Below are 20,809 nucleotides of genomic sequence, written 5' to 3'. Positions count from 1 at the left end.
GAAGCTTCCTTCAATGTAGTAGAGGCCGTGGCTCGAACCTGGGTCATGCACATGCAAAGAAGCCCACTATCCAAGGGAGCTCTCTCACCTGCCCTGTATATGGTTTCTAATATGGTTCCCCACTCATATGCTACACTTTTAAACGAATCTCCAGATTAAACATATATTTAAGATTAAATATAACATTTACCTACTTTTCTTTCTTTTTAATGTTGAAACTTATCTGGTGTGTATTCTTATGTGAAGGTAGAGTTCTAAGTATTCTCTCTAAATGTTAATTGTCCCAAGATTATTTAGTGAAGAATACAGTTGCTATTTGATACTTCTCTTATAATAAATTAGATGCTGACAGAAGGCTGCTTCTGAATCTCCAAGTCCAAGTCATTAATAATTCTTATCTGGCTCTGAGTATACACAGTTTTAATTACTAGAACAAGTTTGCTGCAAGTTCCTGCGTCACCCTCTCCCCCCTCAATTGCATCTTTTCTGCTTCATTTTAGAACTGTCAAGGCCAACTGTGCACAGCTCAGCGTCTTGAAGCTTCCTGAAACCGTCACTATACTCTGTAAGAGACTGCTCTGGGTCCAGAATGACCATCTGTCACTCTATTCTCTTTCATCCGGGATCACAGTCTCTCCAGTTGCTTAAATCTCTTACCTCCCTTCATGAGAGTTGACCTAGTTCATTTAGCTCTCTTCCACGTGCTTTTTACTTGTCTCTGCCTGGGTGGTTCCCATCCTGCTCTGCTTTTCTGGCCATAGGTCATGGGTGTTTGCAAGTGGCCTTCTTAGTAGAGCAGCTAAGAGCATGGAGTCAGGCAGCCACTGAATCAGGGCTCAGTCAATTCCTTCCTATGTGACCTTGAACGTGTTGCCTTTCTGAGCCTAAATTTTCTGTTTTCTTGGCTGCCCTCCCACACACTATAATAGCATTATACTGTAATGCTGTATTACATTACCATATACCTTAAAGGGTTGTGATAGAGAACACATGAAAAAAATGCATGTGATGACTGTATGACAGACACATTCATCTTAGTCTGCAGATTCCACATTAATAAGTGTTTGTGGATAAACATTGCTCCAAAGACCAAAAGGCTTAAAGACACCGGCTTCCAAAAGCAAACCGCCACACCCTAGAAAGATTCACTTACAGAAAGAGAAGGATGAATATAGGATGATCTCACTCATAGAGAGAAGTTGAAAAATAACAACAGAAGGGAAAACACAAAGCAGAACTTGAACTGGAGTTGGTGTAGAGCATCAAAGTAAGAGATTCTGGGGTGTGGGGGAGGGTTCAGGTCTGCTGCTGTTATTGGATAGGACAGAGAGAGGAGGGGAAGACAGAGGGGGAAAGAAAGATAGACACCTGCAGACCAACCTCACAGCTTGTGAAGTGACCCCCATGCAGGTGGGGAGCCTGGGGCTCAAGCCAGGATCCTTGCTGCTGGTCCTTTCACTTTGCACTCTGTGTGCTTAACCCAATGCACTAACACTCGCCCTCCCCCCCACAAATTACTGTATTTTACTGTGAACTGTGAACTATTAACCCTCCAATAAATAAAAAATAAAAAGATGCACTTAAATAAGGTCCATGGTCCAGTTAGAACCTTCAGTAGGTTTCACTGTCCATGTGTGGTACTTCTTGCTACAGCTCTGAGTACTGTGAACTACTTGACATGGCCACCAAAAGAGCCTGCCCCAGTGTGGGCATGAGTTGCTTCTACTATGGGACCCTGCTCATTCACAGTGAAGCAGTTCCCAGCTGCAAATTTCTGCCAGAATGTTGTGACCAGGGGCCCAGGGAACAAGCCTACAAGCTGGGCTCAGCCCACCAGCTGGGTCTCTCTCACACTCACTCATTCTTTGATCTAGTTAGACATGTTCTTGCTGTCTTCCTAGCTATTTAACACCCCTGAAAAATGATCAACTAAGGCCAGAGATTTGTCCCAGTGGGGAACTCTAGAGTTCCCTATTAAGAATATCTTGGTGATTGCCACACAGTGACAGTAGATGAGAGGCCCTGCATTAGCCTCTCTGGCTTGTCTTGATGTGCAGCCCTAGTAACTGATCTATGATGGAGGTGTTAACAAGCGGCTTTTCTTGGGGGGCTATTTTAAGACTACAGACACCTCTCCCCAAAGTCTGTATAGGAACAGACCCAACACTGTAAAAATGGACTGATTAAAAATCATCCTTCAGAGGACCTAGTGGGGGTTGTTTTGTTATATGGAAAACTGAGAAATGTTATGCATGTGCAAACTTGTATTTACTGTTGAATGTAAAACATTAATTCCCCAATAAAGAAATTTTAAAAAATCATCCTCTTATAATTTTTTACTTATTAGTTTATTTTGAGAAAGAGTGAGAGAGCCATCCTGTAGCACACAATCTTCCATTAATGTGGTAGGGGCCTTGCTGGAACCTGGGTCACACACATGGTATCTCGTTGGCTTGCCAACAGTTAAACGAGGCCAGCTGAAACCCTGATGCCTGTCTCTATTGCGAGCACCACAGGGAATCAGCCATCTTTCTTCTCCTGACCAATTTCTCATCTCACACTCCCTCTTTATGACCATGGCGAATGTCCCATCTCCAATAGATGGCAGGAACCCTGTGCTAAGTCTGAACTTGATGTGATGCTCTAGCTGGATTTTGGGGGGTGGACTGTTGAATTCACTTGAACCCAGAGTCATGTAGCTATGAGATCAGACACCTCTCTCTGCATCACTCTGATGTCTGATGTTTCTTCTTTCTGAAAGACGCCTGACCTGGGGGAGCTGCGGAGGTCACACAGGGAACATTCCAGCCCAGCCTGAAATTAGGCCAGGAGGCACACACAGGTCGTGCCAGAGTGAGGACATACTCTACCTGGGCTACCTTACAAACAGTACTGTAGTTCATTCAATGTAGCACGTCTTCTGCCACTCACTCACACACACACACACACACACACACACACACACACACACACACACACACACACACACACACACCTGCTTTTTAACACTGTTACTTGTAATCACCAACTGCAAGATTATAAACTGGTACTCTGTACCCCTCATAGTACTTAGCTCATGACTGAGAGACACAAACTGACATCACTCACAGTAGGCTCTCCTTCCTTCTCCCCAATGAAGGGTGAAAGACAGAGAGGGCCAGCAAAGTAATTCAGTTGGATAGTGCACTCTCTATCTAAAATAAATAGATTAAATGTGATAAAATAATAGAGAGACATAGATGAGAGATACCACAGCACCACTCTGCCACTCAGGAAGCTTTGTCTTTGCATGTTGCTTCTATGTGATACCTGGCGACTTGAACCAGAGTCCTAGGGCATGGTAAAGTGTGTACTCTACCAGATAAGCTACTTTCTGCCCTGAAGCAGAAAACTGCTGACTTTTAAAAAATATTTATTTTCCCTTTTGTTGCCCTTATTGCTTTTTATTGTTGTTGTAGTTATTGTTGTTGTTGTTGGATGGGACAGAGAGAAATGGAGAGAGGAGGGGAAGACAGAGAGGGGGAGAGAAAGATAAACAGCTGCAGACCTGCTTCACCACCTGTGAAGTGACTCCCCTGCAGGTGGGGAGCCGGGGGCTCGAACCTGGATCCTTATGCTGGTCCTTGTACTTTGTGCCACGTGCGTTTAACCCGCTGTGCTACCACCCAACTCCCAACTGCTGACTTTTTTCTTTTCTTTTTTTAAGTTTTTATTTATGAAATGGGAACACTGACAAAATCATAGGATAAGAGGGGTACAATTCCACACAATTCCCACCACCAGAACTCCATATCCAATTCCCTCCCCTGATAGCTTTCCTATTCTTTAACCCTCTGGGAGCATGGACCCCGGCTCATTATGGGGTAACTGCTGACTTTTTCAGTCTCTCCTTTGGAGGGACTAGAAAGGAAAAGAGGGAAAAAATGTAAACTAATTGGAAGAGGCGGAGAGATGTACTTGGTGGAGAGGCCAGAATTTCTGGTTCAGCACAAATTGTGCTCTTGACACGAAAGGGTCAGTTTTCCCAGTAGCAGCACTGGGTGGAGGAGACATCAGAAGCCAGATACATTCCCACGCTAAGCTCCTGGTTAGCTGGCTTCTTGATTCTAAGTGGGTTATTTTCCATTTCTAATTTGTCTTTTAATTTATAAAATATCTTTTGTTTTAATTAGCTGATAAAATTAAATGAGGAAAAAAAGGATGTTTTTAAAGAAACTCCCTGATTATTATCCCAGATAACACTCAGTGCTGTGTGGATTTGGACACACTCTTAACCTCTCTGAGTTCCTGACTTGTTCAGACAATCTTTCTTCTCCTTTCTTTCTCTCTTTCTCTCCTCCTTTCCTTCTCTTCTATCTTGGCAAGATGGAGAAAGAGCTAGAGACATATTAGGTATGCAACAGATATCTTTCAAATGCCTACACCTGCAGTCATACTTTCTCAAAAGTAATGAAAGAAAAAAACAAAACAAAGAGAAGGTAAGAAATTCACAAAGTTGTCCATTAACTCTCCTGGACTGTTCTGCGAAAAACTGACTGATCGGTTTTCGGTTTTTGGGTTTTTTTTGTGTGTGTGCTGTTGTTGTTGCCACTGAGTTCAGAACCATAAATCCTAAAACATTTTGTGTCAGTGAGAGGATGGGTAGATGTGTTCACTGCTGAGGCCATTCTTTAGTGACTAATCAGTATTACCTTTGCAGGCTGGCAAAATAGCTCACTTGGATAGTGTACTTCTTTGCCATGTGCAAGACCAGATTCCAGCCCAGCCACCACTGTATTGAAGGAAGCTTTGGTGCTCTGAGATCCCTTCCACCATCAGCCCCCATATCACTCTATCTGAAAAAAAAAAAAAAAACAGCCTGAAGTAGTGAAGCCCAAGAGAAGAGACAACCAATCAGTTAATGGATTGATCGACAGATAAATACTTCCTGCATTATTGGCTTCACCTGTAGATGATTTACCTGATGGAGGGAGGAATGCAGGGAGGTCAAGAATGGAAGGGGACCTTGGGTGTTTATGACATGTCACTGTAGACTAATTGATCCTTGAGAATGTGTGGGAAAGGGTGTGGTGACAGTGGAGGAGGTTGAGCTTGTGCATGTGTGTGTTGGGGGGGGGCGCAGTGGGAATTCTCTACTTTCCATTCAATTTTGCTCTGAACCTAAAATTCATCTTTTAAAAAAAGATATATATTTTTAAAAAGTCAATGAAGGGCCAGGTGGTGGCACACCTGGTTGAGCGCATATGTTAGAATACTCAAGGACCCAGGTTCAAGCCCTGGTCCCCACCTGCAGGGGGAATGGTTTGAGAGTGTTAAAGCAGAGCTGCAGGTCTCTCTCTCTCTCTCTCTCTCTCTTTCCTTCTCTACCTCCCCAACCTTCTTGATTTCTCACTGTCTCTGTTCAATAAATGAAGATAACAATAAAAAAAAAATTTTAAGCCAGTGAGGGGTGGTAGAGACAGCGTAGTGGTTCTGTAATACACTTTCACACTCGAGGCTCTGAAGTGTCAGGTTCAATCCTCAGCACCACCGTAAGCCAGAGCTTAGCAGTGCTTGGGCCTCTCTCTATATATCTTTCTCTATGTATCTCTTATTAAAATAAAATAAAATATTACCCCAAAATTATAGGTGCAAAATAAATGAATAAATAAATAGCCAATGGGGAGAGTTATACCCAGAACATAAGAGTTAGTGTCACTTGCACGGTGCTTCATATTGTATGAAGTGGTTTGTTCTTTCTTGTGACTCTGAAACCAGGAGGACACAGTTTCTTTTTTTCAAGATGAAGAAACCAAACCTCGGAGATGAACATGACTTGTCTCAGAATAAAGAGTCTAGGAGTGTCAAAGTCAGGTCTTCAAGCCTGTCTCCTCTGCCTGTGACACTAACAAGTTACCTGATTTCAGAGGAAAAAGAAGACAAATCTTATTTCCTTGCCATTATTGGATTATCCACATCCCATCATCTTGGAGCTGTTTCCAAAACTTCATACTGCGGAAGGGGCTGTACTGACGTCACCAGGATAAATGGGGTCACGACAGAGAGGAGCTGACAATCTCCTCATGGTTTCTAGATTAAATTCCTGATTTCTCTGAATTGGTGAAGTTCAGAGAAGCAGCCACCAGGGAAACCGGGCTACAATGCCCCACACCCACAATCTATCATAGTTGGCCTTGGGCTGATAAAAGAGCTCACTGGGGTAGTGCACCGCTTCACCATGTGTGCAACCTGGGTTCATGCACGCCTCCTATTGCACGGAAAGAAGCTTCAGGGCCGTGGTCTCCTGCTTCTCTGTCTCTATCTTAAAAAACAAAACAAACACACGCACTAGATGACCTTGGACTTTAGGACATATGCCCAATAGTCAAAAAACTGTGAGCTTCAGCTGATTACTTTTAACTTAATAATAATAACCCATATTTATGGAGAGCTTATTTTGTACCAGGCTCTGCCCTGAATGTGCTGCACACTCCTGAGTTTTCAGGGTCTGAAAACTAATCTTGACCTGCCGTACGTAGGAAAACAGCCTTTGGAATCATGAGAAAATGCTCATGATAGCAAAGACTTGAACTCATCACCCTTGGTTCTACGACATTGGTTTTGACTTCACAGAGGAGGGGTAAAGTGAAGGCCTAGCAGCTGTCCCATTGCCTGAGGTCAGGTCACTATGGACCAAGAGAGAAATGCAAATAGCCTTCTTTTTACAAAAGGTAATTAGGCAACCAGGGAGGAATTAGGCAACCAAGGATGAGTCTCAGTGGGGAGAGTGCTAGACTCTCCTATGTGAGGCCCCAGGTTCCATGCCCAGCACTGCAGTCTCTCTCACTCACTCTCACTGAAACAGATACACGAAGAAATCTTTTTTAAAAATGATAAAAACCACTAGGGAAAGATAGAAACAGACTAGGAGTATGGATGAACCTGCCAACACCCATGTCCAGCGGAGACGCAATTACAGAAGCCAGAACTCCCACCTTTTTCACCCCAAAAAGAATTTTGGTCCAGACTCCCAGATGGGGGGAACTATTAAGGGAAGATGACTAGAGGGCTCTGAACCCCAATTTCATCAGGACCCACAGAGAAAAGAGGAAAAAAGGAAAGACATTAAGAAGTAGTAGTAGGTACAGTAGTAGTAGGTATGACTTAGAAAGGAAGAAAAGGCAGGACCATAAAAATGGGCACAAATATATATAGATAGACAGACAGATATGTCATTACAGAAATAATAGGGAGCTGGGCAGATTAGGAGCTGGCAGAACAAAGCACAAGGACTGGTGTATGGACCCCAGTTCGAGCCCCTGGCTCCCTACCTGCAGGGGAGTCGCTTGTAACCAATATTAAGTCAGTAATAATAAAAAAGATGAAAATTTCCATTAATTTCATCTAAAGCAGGTTTTTAATAGGTTAAGTCTTGTTGCTTTACAGAATGAAATCAGCAAGCACTTGTTTACTCTTTCCTTCCTTCCTCCCTTTTCTTTTTTTTTCTTTCTTTGTTTTTGTATTGTATTTATTTTTTAACTAGCGAGATATAGAGGGAGAAAGAAACAGAGAGAGAACAGGGAGAGACCAGAGCACTGGTCATCTCTGGCTTGTGATGTTGTGGGAGATTCAACGAGGGAGCTTGGAGCCTCAGGCACAAGATTCTGTTTACATAACCACTTTGCAATTCCCCCACCACAAGCAACTAATCCACAGCCAACCTCTTATTATTAAAGAAATGTCATCAGTAGGCTTTTTTTGGTTTGTTTGTTTGGTCCTCACCATGGCTTCACCACTCTGGGCTGACTTTTCAGACATGTCGAGAGACAGGGGAAGAGACCACAGCACCAAATCCGCCACCACATAGTGGGAACAGGGTTTGAACCTGGGTCATGTGTCCAAGGAGCTGTTTGTCTGGTCCTAGAAATGTGATTTTTAAGAAGCTTTCACTACCATTCAGGCCTCTAAATTAAGCGGTTTTGTGCAGCAAGTAATTTCAGAGAAGAGGAAGCAGGCGTAGAAACTGCCGTCCCTCCATATCCCTTGAGAAGCTCATCAGAAACACAGGACACCATGCCTCGGCCTCGCGTGAGCTTAATGTGCACCTTGGCGATGCGAGAATCCGGCACGAAGCCCAGCCAGTCTATCTTGGCGTTACTCTCGATCGCACCCTGTCATTTCACGAACATCTCATAAAAACTGCAGCAAAGGTGGGTGCAAGGAATAACATCATTGCAAGATTGGCCAGCTCCTCATGGGGCACGAGTGCTTCCACACTACGATCATCATCTCTGGCATTATGCTATTCCACTGCAGAATACTGTGCCCCAGTATGGTTCCGTAGCCCCCATGTCCACTTGGTCGATTCCAAATTATATTCCTCCATGAGGATCATTTCTGGAACCATCCGTTCCACCCCGGTTCCATGGCTGCCAGTTCTCAGCAACATCGCCCCGCCAGATATTCGTCGGGATGCGGCATCATCTAAGTTCATTTCCTACGTCTACGCTGGACCGGACCTGTCAATATACGCGGATATCTTCGCCCACCCTGTCCAATGCTTGACGTCTAGTCACCCAATCTGGTCCCCTACGCCTACACTGAACTTCTCTGTTCCAGACTCTTGGAAACAGAGTTGGCAGTCAGCTGAGGTAAAGAACAAACACCTCATCACAGACCCCTGCAAGCATCAACCCGGCTTTGTCCTTGCACTTTGCACCGCTGCGCTACCACCCAAAAAAGATCTTTTAAGATATATATCCTCGAAGGGGCCAGGTGATGGCAAACTGGTAGAGTGTACACATTAGCATACACTTGAACCAGGCTCAAGTCCCTGGCTCCCATTGGGAGGTGGGAAGCTTCACAAGTGGCAGTCAGCTGAGGTAAAGAACAAATACCTCATCACAGACCCCTGCAAGTGTCAACCCGGCTTTGACCTAGCACGTTATGATTGGGCCCTCCTCAATCGCTATCAAACAGGCCATGGCCAGTGCGCCGCTATGTTCCATCGCTGGGGAGCCAGAGACGACCCGAACTGCCCCTGCGGCTCCAGACAGACTATGACCCACATAGTCAACGACTGCCACCTCTCCAGATTCAAAGGAGGTCTCGAAACTTTACATCAGGCTCAACCTGACGCTGTTGACTGGCTACGGAAGAAGGGCAAACGCTAGAAGAAGAAGACAGGACACAGGACACAGGACACAGGACTGTGGCCATCAGAGCCTCACGCTGCCCATACACAGTGGCTCACTTTCACTAAGATAAAGATGCAGGGGAAATGTTCTTTTGTCAAGATCTTTGGAACACTCCCCCTTTCTGTTTTTAAATTTCAATTATCTGTGACCTCATTTAGATAGGGTAGAATTTGTTCTGGACCAGTGATGAATTTTAGTATGTAAATTATCTCGAGAGGAGGGGTACCTGGGATCTACAATAAGGAGTGGATGTAAGTAAGGTCCTTCTCTCTCAAAAAAACCCATCTGGGCAGGCCTGTAGTTACAACGATTTAAAAAACCTTTGAATTTGAGAATGCCATTGTAGACTGTTGGCTCTAATGGGACCCAATGGTGATATGGTTGGGAGGCAGGAAGGCAGCTTCTTAGGTTTAGAGGAAGTTGCCGAAGGTGCTAGGAGACAAGTTATCCTAAAGCCCCAGCCACTGCCTAAAAATCCTTTTTCCTTGTAGTTTTTAGCCTCAGGCGCAGCCCACAAGTGTCAGCACTCTGTAGGCTTTTAAGTTAATTGGTCAACACTAACCAAGAGAAGGGGGGAGAGGGCAAGCATTTCTCTTGGTCTGAAGGATTTTCTATGATCCTTTTTTGAGAGAGTGAGAAAGGTGGAGAGAGAGATGGAGAGAGAGAGAGGGAGAGGGAGAGGGAGAGGGAGAGGGAGAGGGAGGGAGAGAGAGAGAGAGAGAGAGAGAGAGAGAAACAGAGGGAGAAAGAGAGAGAGAGAACAGAGAACAGCACAGAAACTCCTTCAATATGCTGAGGACCAGGCTCAAAACCCGGGTCTTGCACATGGCAAAGCAGCACACTATCCAAGTGAGCTATTTCACCATTCCCATTCTATTTCTTCTGCAGCAGTGACTTTTCTCATTCATGGGCTCAAATTCTCTGCTCACTTGCCATTTCTGAGTTACCCCGACCAAAAACTCAATGTCCCCTAAATCACAATGGTGTTCTGTGGAGCAAGTTCCCCACTCGCTGAATCACTACTCCTATTTCCTGCCAGAACTTTCTACATTCTGATCAAAAGCATCCAGATTTGGTCATTTCTACCCTCACAAAAGCTGGGGAATGTACAGCATCGAACTTCTCTCAAGGCCTGATTTTTTTTTTTTCTAAAATGTTCTATCAAGCAGAGCCACCTAGTGGTAGAATGCGGTATGACTTTTTCATCGCCCTCCAGCTTCTCTCATCTAATCACCTGGGTGAGGTTTTGTTGTGTTGTGCATTTACTGTATGTCCTTTTTACTCACCCTCGTTTACATTTGAGACTGCCACCTCCATCTGTTTTCCATGACAAACATCTATTAATATCCATCCAAGGCAACACACCTGTGTTTGTCATCATCAGGAAGTCTTATGACTGAAACCTTCAGTAGTATCTCTTTCGGAGGACAAGAAAGTATCAGTGCTAACTGACTTCTAAAGGTAAAAAGAGTCATGGGTGTGTGAAATGGCTCATTTGGTTAGTGTGCTGCTTTGCCGTATGCATCACCCAGGTGCCAGCCTGGTCCACACCACACTGAAGGAAGCTTTGGTGCTGTGGTACCGCTCGTTCTTTCTCTGTTCTATTCTCTCTGCTTTCTCTGTCCCTCTGTCTCTGTCTCTCTCTTTCTCTATCCAGTTGCCGGGATATGTGTTTTGAAACTTTCTATTTTTATTTAAATTTTAATTATTATCTTTTTTTATTGGATAGAGACAGTCAGAAATAGAGAGAGTAGGGGGAGATAGGGAGAGAGATACCTACAGCACTGCTTCACCACTTGAAGAAAAGCTTTCCCCTCTATAGGCAGGGACTCAGGGCTTGAACCTGGGTCCTTGTGCACTGTAACATGTTTTGCCATCACTCATGCTTCCTTTACTCCACACCACTCACATATACGCCCATATACACAACCATAAGAAATTTACAGACAGGTTAAAGGGTGAACACCAGAGCTCAGCACCCCACCCTCGTGCCACCTACGGTGGAAGCTGAAAGTACCTTGGGTTATGGTTTGATTCCTTTTCTTCCTTTACAGTAGGTAAGCATTCATGGTCAGCTAGGACAGAAGAACAGCAAGTATGTTGTTAGTCACTGCAATTTTTTTTCTTCTATTCACACAACTTATTCTGCTGAGCATCATTGGTGCCTTGCTCTGTATGACAAGTTGTGCAGAAACAGCCTCACTGGGGATTTTCCAAGGTGGAAAGATTAATGAGGGCCAGGCTCTTGAAATGGCAAAGACGCTAACAGCACAGAAAGAAGGCTTCATCAGGCCTGCCCTTTCTAAGAAGCAGTAGGGGGGTTCTTTGAGGCCTGAGCTCCCAAGCAGTGATGAACCTGCCCTTTCTAAGATATGTTACCATGTGCAAGGACCAGGGTTCAAGCCCCCAGGCCCCACCTATGGGGGGGGGAAACTTTGTGAGAAGTGCTACAGGTCTTTCTCCGTGCCTTTCTATCTTCATCTCTAGCTCCCTCTTCCTTCTAGATTTCTTTCTATCAAATAAATAAGACAAAATATTTTAAAGTGTTAAAATATCAATGCTATGACAATATAGTGGATTTCAGAGCGTTAAACAATATCGATCGATAAGGAACAAAAAAAGATAGTGTCATCATTTTAAATACCAGTATTTCAAGTACCAACTGTATGAAAACTAGGAAATACCACAATTAATGTCGAACATCAGGTAGAAATTAAGTCCTACTGGCACACTTATATTGCTATCTGTTAATGCTGTCCAGTGGAACATTCTAAAAAAAGTTTATTTACTACAAGAGGGAGGGTTTTATACGAGAGAAAAAAAAGACAGAAACCAGAGCCCAGGTACATATGGTGCTGGGGATTGAACCAGGGACCTCAGGCAAGTGAGTCCGACACTCTCCCAGTTGAGTTACTTTCCCAGTCTTTCCAGTAGAACTTTCTTTTCTTTTTTAAAAGATATCTTATTAATTAATGAGAGGGGTGGGATGCATTGGATCGACCTTCTTGTGGTGCATCCCGTGAGTACCCATTCATTGGGGAAACTGAGGATCCTTCCTAGCCGACTGAATCCACATGGATCCCAGTCACTTTCAAAGCCAGCAACAAGCAGCTCCTGACAGCTTTCAACCTGACCTGTTGACTGGCTACGGAAGAAGGGCAAACACCAGAAGAAGAAGAATGAGAGGGGTAGGGAGACAGAGAGAGAGAGAGAGAGAGAGAGAGAGAGCCAGCCAAACATCACTCTGGTATATGTGCCACTAGGGGTCAAATTCAGGACTTCATGCCCGAGAGGTCATACTCTGCCCACTGCACCACCTCCAGGACCACTCCAGTGGAACTGTCTATAGAGATGGAAATCATCTCAGTGTCCACACCCCTAAGTGGCCACCGTGGGCTTAAAATGTGGCTAGAGTGAGCGAGGAAGGAAATTTTGCATTGTATTTAATTTATTAAATATCAATTTTAAATAGCCACACATGTCTATTGTCTATCACTCTAGATAGCACAGAGCGATGTGAATTATACTTGGTCATAGTTTCCATTCAAATACAATTAAAACCATATATCTCTACTACAAAAGACATCACCAGATTAATTCCCTTGCTTGAAAAAAAAAAGGCCTTATTTCTATTTGAAGAAGATTGCTTGAAATACTATGTGGTCACAACTACTGCTATAGTTAAACTGCTGTTTAAGAAATGCATTTATGGGCTGGGGAGACAGAATAATAATGGTTATTATTATTATGGTTATCTCATGCCTGAGGCTCTGGTTTAATCCCCAGTACTACCATATGCCAGAGCTGAGCAGTGCACTGGTATCTCTCTCTCATTAAAATATTTTTAAAAGATATATATGTATATATTTTATTATTTATTTATTTATTTATTTTATTTTACCACAGTTCTGCTCAGCTTTGGCTTCTTTTGATATGCTGGGTGGAACTTGAAGCCCCAGGCATGAAAATCTTTCATGTGACCACTGTTTCCCCAGTACCATAATGAAACTGTTTAAGGAGGGCAGACCTGAGGTGATTATATCCTTGTGCCTGAGGAGGAGTGGGCTCACACCTCCAAACTCTTGGATTTCTGGGGCATTTCTCAACTAACTCCCTCTCAAACTCCCTCCCTCTTTCAAAGATTTAATTGATTTGTCTCATGAGACAGAGAGGTCAGTGCAGCACTCTGACAGATGCAATGCCAGGAACTGAACTTGACACCTCCTGCCTTGAAGGCCAGAACGCTGCCACCATGCCATCTCCTGGGTTGCCTTCTCTCTCTGGAAAAGACAGAAACATGAGCTAAACCCAAACCAACTGAAACACATTAGGCCACCACATACCGTTCCTGTTCATGCTGTTCATCCATTTATCAAGCTCTTCCATTTCAATTTCCATAACAGAAGGTGTGTCTTCCTCAAATATGGGGCTAGAGAGAAAAAGCGAGAGAACAGAAAACTTAATGAGAAAGTACACTGGTGTCTATCTGGGGAAGTCTTAATTCAGTGACTGGGGAGGGGGTGTTTGTACCCATGAAACATCCCAAATGCCAATAGAAAGCGAGGTCTAAAGGAAATCCTGACCCCCTGAAAGAGGGGGTACAGCCCAATGTGAGGGTGGGAGTGAGGCCAGGAGGTCCAGGCAGGCTCCCACCAGGGCTTTTTTCTAATTAATTTTTTATTATTATCTTTTTAAAATATTTATTTATTTTCCCTTTTGTTGCCCTTGTTTTTTTATTGTTGTTGTTATTGATGTTGTCATTACTAGATAGGACAGAGAGAAATGGAGAGAGGAGGGGAAGACAGAGAGGGAGAGAGAAAGATAGACACCTGCAGACCTGCTTCACCGCCTGTGAAGTGACTCCCCTGCAGGTGGGGAGCTGGGGGCTTAAACTGGGATCCTTATGCCGGTCCTTGCGCTTCACGCCATGTGTGCTTAACCCGCTGTGCTACTGCCTAATTCCCTTACTATTATCTTTATTTATTGCATAGAGACAGTCAGAAATTGAGAGGGAAGGAGGATATAGAGGGGAAGAGAGACAGAGAGACACCTGCAGCACTGTTTCACCACTTATGAAACTTTTCCCCTGCAGGTGGGGACTGGAGGCTCAAACCTGGGTCCTTGTGAACTCAACCAGGTGCACCACCACTTACCCCTTTCTCTTCCTTTTATTCATCACTCTTTTTCTGCCTATCCCCAGGCTTCCTCTCTGCCCCACTCTCCACCTCCCTCCTACCTTTTCTTCTCTTTCTCCATGCCTTCCCCTCCCGCTTTCCACCCTCTGAACTTCTCCATCTAATGGACTTAAGGCTCTGAAGGGCTCTCCTCCCTTTACATCAGTGAAGGCAACTTCCCTGATGATAACACGTTTAACCAGAGTAAATTAACTCAGGCCCTTGACGGTGTCTGGGTAAGATGTTAACATAACCAGGATGCATTTGGAATTGGTAGGAGACAGAAAAAGATTGTTTGAACCGAGGCTCCTCCCACCCCTGCCCAGATCCTGACCACCCACATAGCAGTGTGGGGGCTGGGGACACTCCTTCTGGGACAGCCAGGGACCTCTCCTGGGGTTCTGGGAGTCGGAAACCCCCATGGGTGTCAGAACCCAAGTGCCTTTGTCTCCTAAGGAGGCAGATCAGAGGGCAGAAAATTAAGCCCGGGGTCACTGCCCTCATTCCCATGGCTCCAGAGGCAAAATATTAATAAAGGAAGCTGGGCTTCTCACCCCCTCTCCCTAACATCCTTGTCCACACCTGGCTGGACAGGAAGCAGTGAGCAGCACTTACACTTTCAAGCTTTCACTTCCCAGTTCATCTAGAAGAGAATGGAGATAAAGGTCATGTTAGGGTTGCTTGTCTGTGACAACTCCTTGTTGCAAATCAACGGAAATCTCCTTCACGTGGAGATGGAGACGCCCTCCAGTCCATTTTTAAGGAGTGGTAACTAGCTTCTCTTTTAGCTAAGATGAGCCTGACTTCAGATCAGATGTTAACCCCTCTGCGTTTTTTATGTGTGTCAGGGCCTCACACATGTACTGAGGGTATCAGAGAGTAAAAGAGATAGAGACAAGAGAGACAAACAAAGGGGGGGAGACACAGCAGAGGATGATCCACCACTCCTGGAGAACCATCCCTGGACCTTTCCCTTGGCGTTACCCATGATGCTCCACTGTGGTCACTGGTGCTCATACCCAGGGCCTCAAGCACTGTAAGGTGTGTGTACTCTATTCAGTGAGCCATCTTTTGGGTCCTATCTCTGTTTTTTTTTTTGTTTTTGTTTGTTTGTTTTGTTTTGTTTTCATGTTTGTCACCAACTCTAAGAGGAAAACAGCAATGAGGGACAGAAAAAAAGGGGGCAAAAAAAAGGCCCATCCCTGCAAGTGTCCCCATTGCAAACACAGGTGCTGCAGCTTCTTGAGAGCAGGAGCTGAACATGGTCACACTGTCCCTTTGCCCTGGAGCAGAGCAAGGGGCCCCAGCTTGGACTCTCTCAGGGAAGCCTGCCTCTGCTCTAGTTGTAGAAATGGGGTGGGGGTGTTTCACTTCTGATTGTCCCCTACTCAGCTCCTGTGGCATTTTTGCCACAATGGGCCAGTGATGGGTTCGTCCATCTAATCCTTTCTTCCTGTTTCTCCCACTAGACCTTAGTTCTTTAAGGCCAAGGGACTCTGTCCATCTGGTTGGTCAGGGGCCCTCACCCTCCATCCCCCCCACCCCCCAGCTAGCACAGTACCTGAGAAACACCCCCTAGACTTTGGCTGAAGAAACAGCACACCTGATTCTGCATCGGCCAGCACTGGGGGCTGTTGGGGATTTGGCTTTACCCAGACAGCAGCCCTTCCAGGAAGCCTTCCTTGGCTGCCCTTGGTGGAAGCCAGAGTCAGGCACTGTTAGCAGAAGAGCTTGAATGCAGATCTGACACTAAGTGAAGCTGTGGCCATGTGGGAGCCCGCTGGCCCAGCACAGGCTGTGTTTGAGTTGGCAGGGGTCTGCCAGGAATGAGGGAAGGCACAGAGCCAGTGGCCAGCCCTGAAAACTAAGTAGCCGGCTTTGCAGAACACCCCCCCCCCACCTCTTTATGGCCACCAGAGACTTCCTTTTGTCCTACCTGCAGGAATGCAGGTCCCTGGCAGGACTCAGAGCCAGCAGACACCTGGAACTGAGCACTTGGGGCTGCCTGTGTCTTGGGCCCCTGCTAACAGCTCCTCTGATCTGAGAGGGCTGAGCACAGGTGGGCCCTCCACTGCTCACCCAGGAGGGACCCTGGGCTTCATCTTCAGACAGAAGCCTGGAGCCTGGCTCCTCAGAAACTTCCATGGGGACAGGAACTGTGTAGTCTTCTATTTGATGCATCTGCTGTTTTCATGTGAATTCTGCAGGTTCTTTCCCTACGGGCTCCTGCAGTCAACAAACCCCTAGGAGAGGGGACCTCCTTTGCAGGTGGCCCACAGAGACCACCCTGTTTTAGTGCTCCCACTATCTTCCGGCTTACTAGCCTCCCAACTCATCCGCGACACCCCAGCTCCACTGTTGGGGGGGCATGCATTAACTCTTAGATCTGGGGGTGCCCGCAGGCTGGCGGCAAGCAGATGCTGGTGGCCAAGCTAAAAACCCCTCATTACTGCCTAGCTCCAGATGCACCAAATGGGAGGCTGCTCGAATCAGTATTCAAACCGAGCAGAAAGCCTTCTGTGGCCTGGCCTCCTGGGCTCCAGGGCCATTACCCCTGGCCCGGCCGCCATGGCAACCGGAGAAACATCTGGGAGTGCTCGGGTGGAGCGGAGCATTAGGCCGGAGGGAGAGCAATTACCCGCCCGCCTGCTCCCCTGCGTTGGCCTTGGTCTTCATTAACAGCCACCACCGCCCTGCGCAGCTGGGAGCCAGTGTAGCGCTTACACCACCCCCTTGAGCCCTCGTTTCCATTCTCTCCCCCTTCCCCATGAACCTTCCATTGCGTGTGCTGTCCTCCTCCTCCAGCACACATAGTCCACCCACTTAGCCTCAGAAAGCCCCCTTCTCTGTGCATCGACAGAGGGCTGGCTGGGCAGGGAGAAGATGCCAGCGAGAGATGCCAGCGAGAGACTGCTCTCGTTTCCACGCAGAACTGAGAATCAGCAAGAGAGAGTCTCCTGCCGGAGGTGCCCTGCACTGAGCAGGTGTCCTGTGGCCTCCGTGTGTTTCTGAGGTTTGCTGCCCGCTGGCTGTCTTCCCAGCAGCCTTCCTCCACCCCCTGAGTGTAAGGAGACAACTGCAGACTTGCTGCCTGGAGGTGTAGGAAGAGTGTGACACAGAGCAGGGGACAGAGCACTCATCCCCCCCCAAAAAAAAGAAAAAGGAGAAAAGAAAAGAAACTGGACAGGCCCAGAGGAGAAAGGGCTGGGTGGGCTTGGGGGCCAGCAGCTTCTAACCTCTTCAACATTCAGCCTCTCTGAGTAGTGCTCATGCACTATGCGGCTAACCAGCAGTGCCGTTGCCTCGCTCAACCTTCATTCACTCAGGGAGTCAAGAAAACTAGTGAAGTGGGCGAAGTGTTGGACTCTCAAGCATGAGTTTCTGACTTCCCTCCCTGCTGTTACATGTTCCAGAGGCTATGCTCTGGTTCTTCCTCTCTCTCTCTCTCTCTCTCTCTCATAACTAAATAACTCTTTAAAATTTTTTATTATCTTTATTTGTTGGATAGAGACAGCCAGAAATCGAGAGGGAATGGGGAGATAGAGAAGGAGAGAGACAGAGAGACACCTGCAGCCCTGCTTCACCACTCACAAAGCTTTCCCCCTGCAGGTGGAGACGGGGGCTTGAATCTGGCTACTTGCGCATTCTAACAGGTACGCTCAACCAGGTGTGCCACCACCCAGCCTCCTAAATAACTCTTTTCTTAAAAAATCAGCCCAAGGACTAGTGGCACAGCTCACTTGGATAGTGTGTTGCCTTGCCCCGTGCACATCCCAGCTTGAGCTGGCCCCCAATGCAGTAAAGGAAGCTTTGATGCTGGGCCTCTCCCTCCTTCTCTCTCTTTCTCTTTCTCTCTCTGCTTCTCTGTCTCTGCTTAAGAAAAAAGAAGCAATAATGCTATCTCCATTGAAATGCTGTCTCCATCGAAAAACCTTTGCTGTAAGCAGTTATTTTGAGGTTCTGGGTTTTCTCCATTGCATATTTATTTTTAAAATATATTTGATTTATTGATTTTGGATAGAGATAGAGAAAAGTTGTGAGGGAAAAGGGAGATAGGGGGAGAGAAAGAAAGACACCTGCAACACTGCTTTACCACTTATGAAGCTTCCTCCCTGCAGGTGGGGACCAGGGAGTGTGTGTCTCTGTGTATTTTTTTTATTAAATAGGACAGAGAGAAGATGAGAGAAGAGTGGAGAGAGAGAGAGAGAGAGAGAGAGAGAGAGAGAGGCATGCAGCCCTACTTTATCACTTGTGAAGTGTCTCCCTTGTAGGTAGGGAGCAGGGGCTCAGACCCAGGCCCTTGTGCATGGTCATTTGTGTGCTTAGCTGGGTGTGCCATCTCCTGGTCCTGTGTGTGTATTTTTTTAAGTGAGTCTTATTTAGATTAAAAAATATGCTGATTTATATTAAGGGTAATGTGCAAACTTGTTTTTATCTTTAAGAATAGAATAGCGGTTCTTTTTCCTTTATTTCTTTAGTTCTTTTTTTTCACTTTTTTTTTAATTGGGGAATTAATGTTTAACATGCAACAGTAAGTACAATAGTTTGTACATGCATAACATTCCCCAGATTCCCATATAACAATACAACCCCCACTAGGTCCTCTGAATTCTTTAGTTCTTTTTAAAATGGTCAGAGAAGACAGAAGATAAAACAAGAAGTCCTAACATCCTTTCATTAACGCAACACTTATTGAGCAACTACTAGATGTCTAGATGTGCTGGACCAGGCATTATGTGAAGTAGAAGGCATAATTGTAATAATATCATCTTCCTGGGAGTCGGGCTGTAGCGCAGCGGGTTAAGTGTAGGTGGCGCAAAGCACAGGGACCGGGATAAGGATCCTGGTTCGAACCCCGGCTCCCCACCTGCAGGGGAGTCACTTCACAGGCGGCGAAGCAGGTCTGCAGGTGTCTATCTTTCTCTCCACCTCTCTGTCTTCCCCTCCTCTCTCCATTTCTCTCTGTCCTATCCAACAACGACAACAACAATAATAACTACAACAATAAAACAACAAGGGCAACAAAAGGGAATAAATAAATAAAATAAATATTAAAATAATAATAATAATATCATCTTCCTGGGAAACTGCTCAACTGATGGACAATCATGTCCAAGCTTCCCAGTTCAATTCCACACACCATAGGTATCATAGTCCTTCTCTCTTTCTCTTTCTCTCTCTTTCCCCCCCCTCTCTCTCACACACACACACACAGACATTCTTTTAAAAATATTATTTGTTTATTTATTGATTGATTTATTTTGGATAGAGGCAGATAGAAATTGAGAGGGAAGGGAGAAATAGAGAGGGAGAAAGAGAAATACTTGCAGACCTGTTGCTCTTGGCAATGTGTGTACTTAGTCAAGTGTGCCACCAACCGACCCCTCTCGCTTTTCTTCTCTTTGCCTTATCTGAAATTCTATCCCCCCTCATATATAAGATCTAAAACCAATCTTTAAAACAATAGTAACAACAACAGTACGCACTTAGAATAGTCCAGCTACTATGTTTTGTGAAACACTTGGCATAATAACTCAACAAGCTGGCTCTTGATTCTGCCCACTTCACAAATGAGGAAACTCAGTCGAGAGGCCAGCACCAGAAAGTGGGAAAGGCAGCGAGTCTGACTGCAGCATTTCCACTCTCCACCCGATTGCTACCCACTGAGGTTCCCCAGCTCCCTCAGGCCTGAGAGAAAACGGAACCTAGTAAAGGCAAGGGACCCAGGAGAGGTGAGTCACCAACCTAGGATGGCATAAATGGGGTGCACCGGGTGATCATGCCTGTGGGAGCGGGCGGTGCTGAGGAATGTTGCCTGGGGAGGGATTACGCAGGGCCTCATCAGAAACCCAGACTTGGGTGTGAAAGAATGGGGTGGCAGTTTGCCAAGCAGAGCAGCAGGGAACCCTGGGGGGAGCAGCAGAGCTTCAGGCAGGCAAGGAGGCATCCAAAGGTGCTCACCAAGCTCTGCCCTCCCCAGCTCCCAGTCTGGCTATGGAGTAGGGTGCTCAAAGCTTGTTTGAAGGTGGGTTGAGGGTGGAATCCATCCTAGCTTGTGAGTGGCATTTGAGCTTTGAGTTTCTCGCGCTAAAGTTCAATGAAACATCACTTTGTAGGCATCAAGCCTGGAAGCGTGACCACTGGATCCCGACCAACCTCCCTCCAACCACATGACTCCATCACACATTTGCCGTTGGGCGATGGTCTGCACAGGAAGTTAATTTTTTCTCTGAGGTTAACAACAACAAAAAGACCAGGAGTCCAGACAGCACCATTGCTTCAGCGTCAGCTTACAAACAAGCTCCCATGTGACTGCTGAATGATTAGGTCACCCTGAACTGTCAAGCAGCAGAGAGACCTGTGTATTTCCTACTCCCCTGGACTCAGTCCTATCAGCTCCTGCCTTAAAGAGCAAAGCACTGAGTGCTGCCTCCCTGGTCCTGTTTGCCACGGCTGCGG

At 45.9% G+C, this 20,809-nt stretch overlaps 1 protein-coding gene across 1 annotated transcript in view; it reads right to left on the bottom strand.

Moving 5' to 3' along the window:
- Positions 1–20,809, bottom strand: part of TMEM154 (transmembrane protein 154) — a 47,939-nt gene that overhangs the window by 7,083 nt on the left and 20,047 nt on the right. The window contains exons 4-6 of the mRNA XM_060178952.1: positions 14,966–14,993; positions 13,520–13,605; positions 11,194–11,251 (exon numbers count right to left, since the gene is read on the bottom strand). Coding sequence (XP_060034935.1) covers positions 11,194–11,251; positions 13,520–13,605; positions 14,966–14,993 — 172 coding nt within the window. The remainder of the gene's footprint in view (positions 1–11,193; positions 11,252–13,519; positions 13,606–14,965; positions 14,994–20,809) is intronic.

The sequence above is a fragment of the Erinaceus europaeus genome, chromosome 19 (genome assembly GCF_950295315.1).
Source record: "Erinaceus europaeus chromosome 19, mEriEur2.1, whole genome shotgun sequence".
Taxonomy (NCBI): Eukaryota; Metazoa; Chordata; class Mammalia; order Eulipotyphla; family Erinaceidae; genus Erinaceus; species Erinaceus europaeus.
Note: the sequence above shows the minus strand (reverse complement) of the source record. Positions and strands in the feature narration are given on the sequence as shown.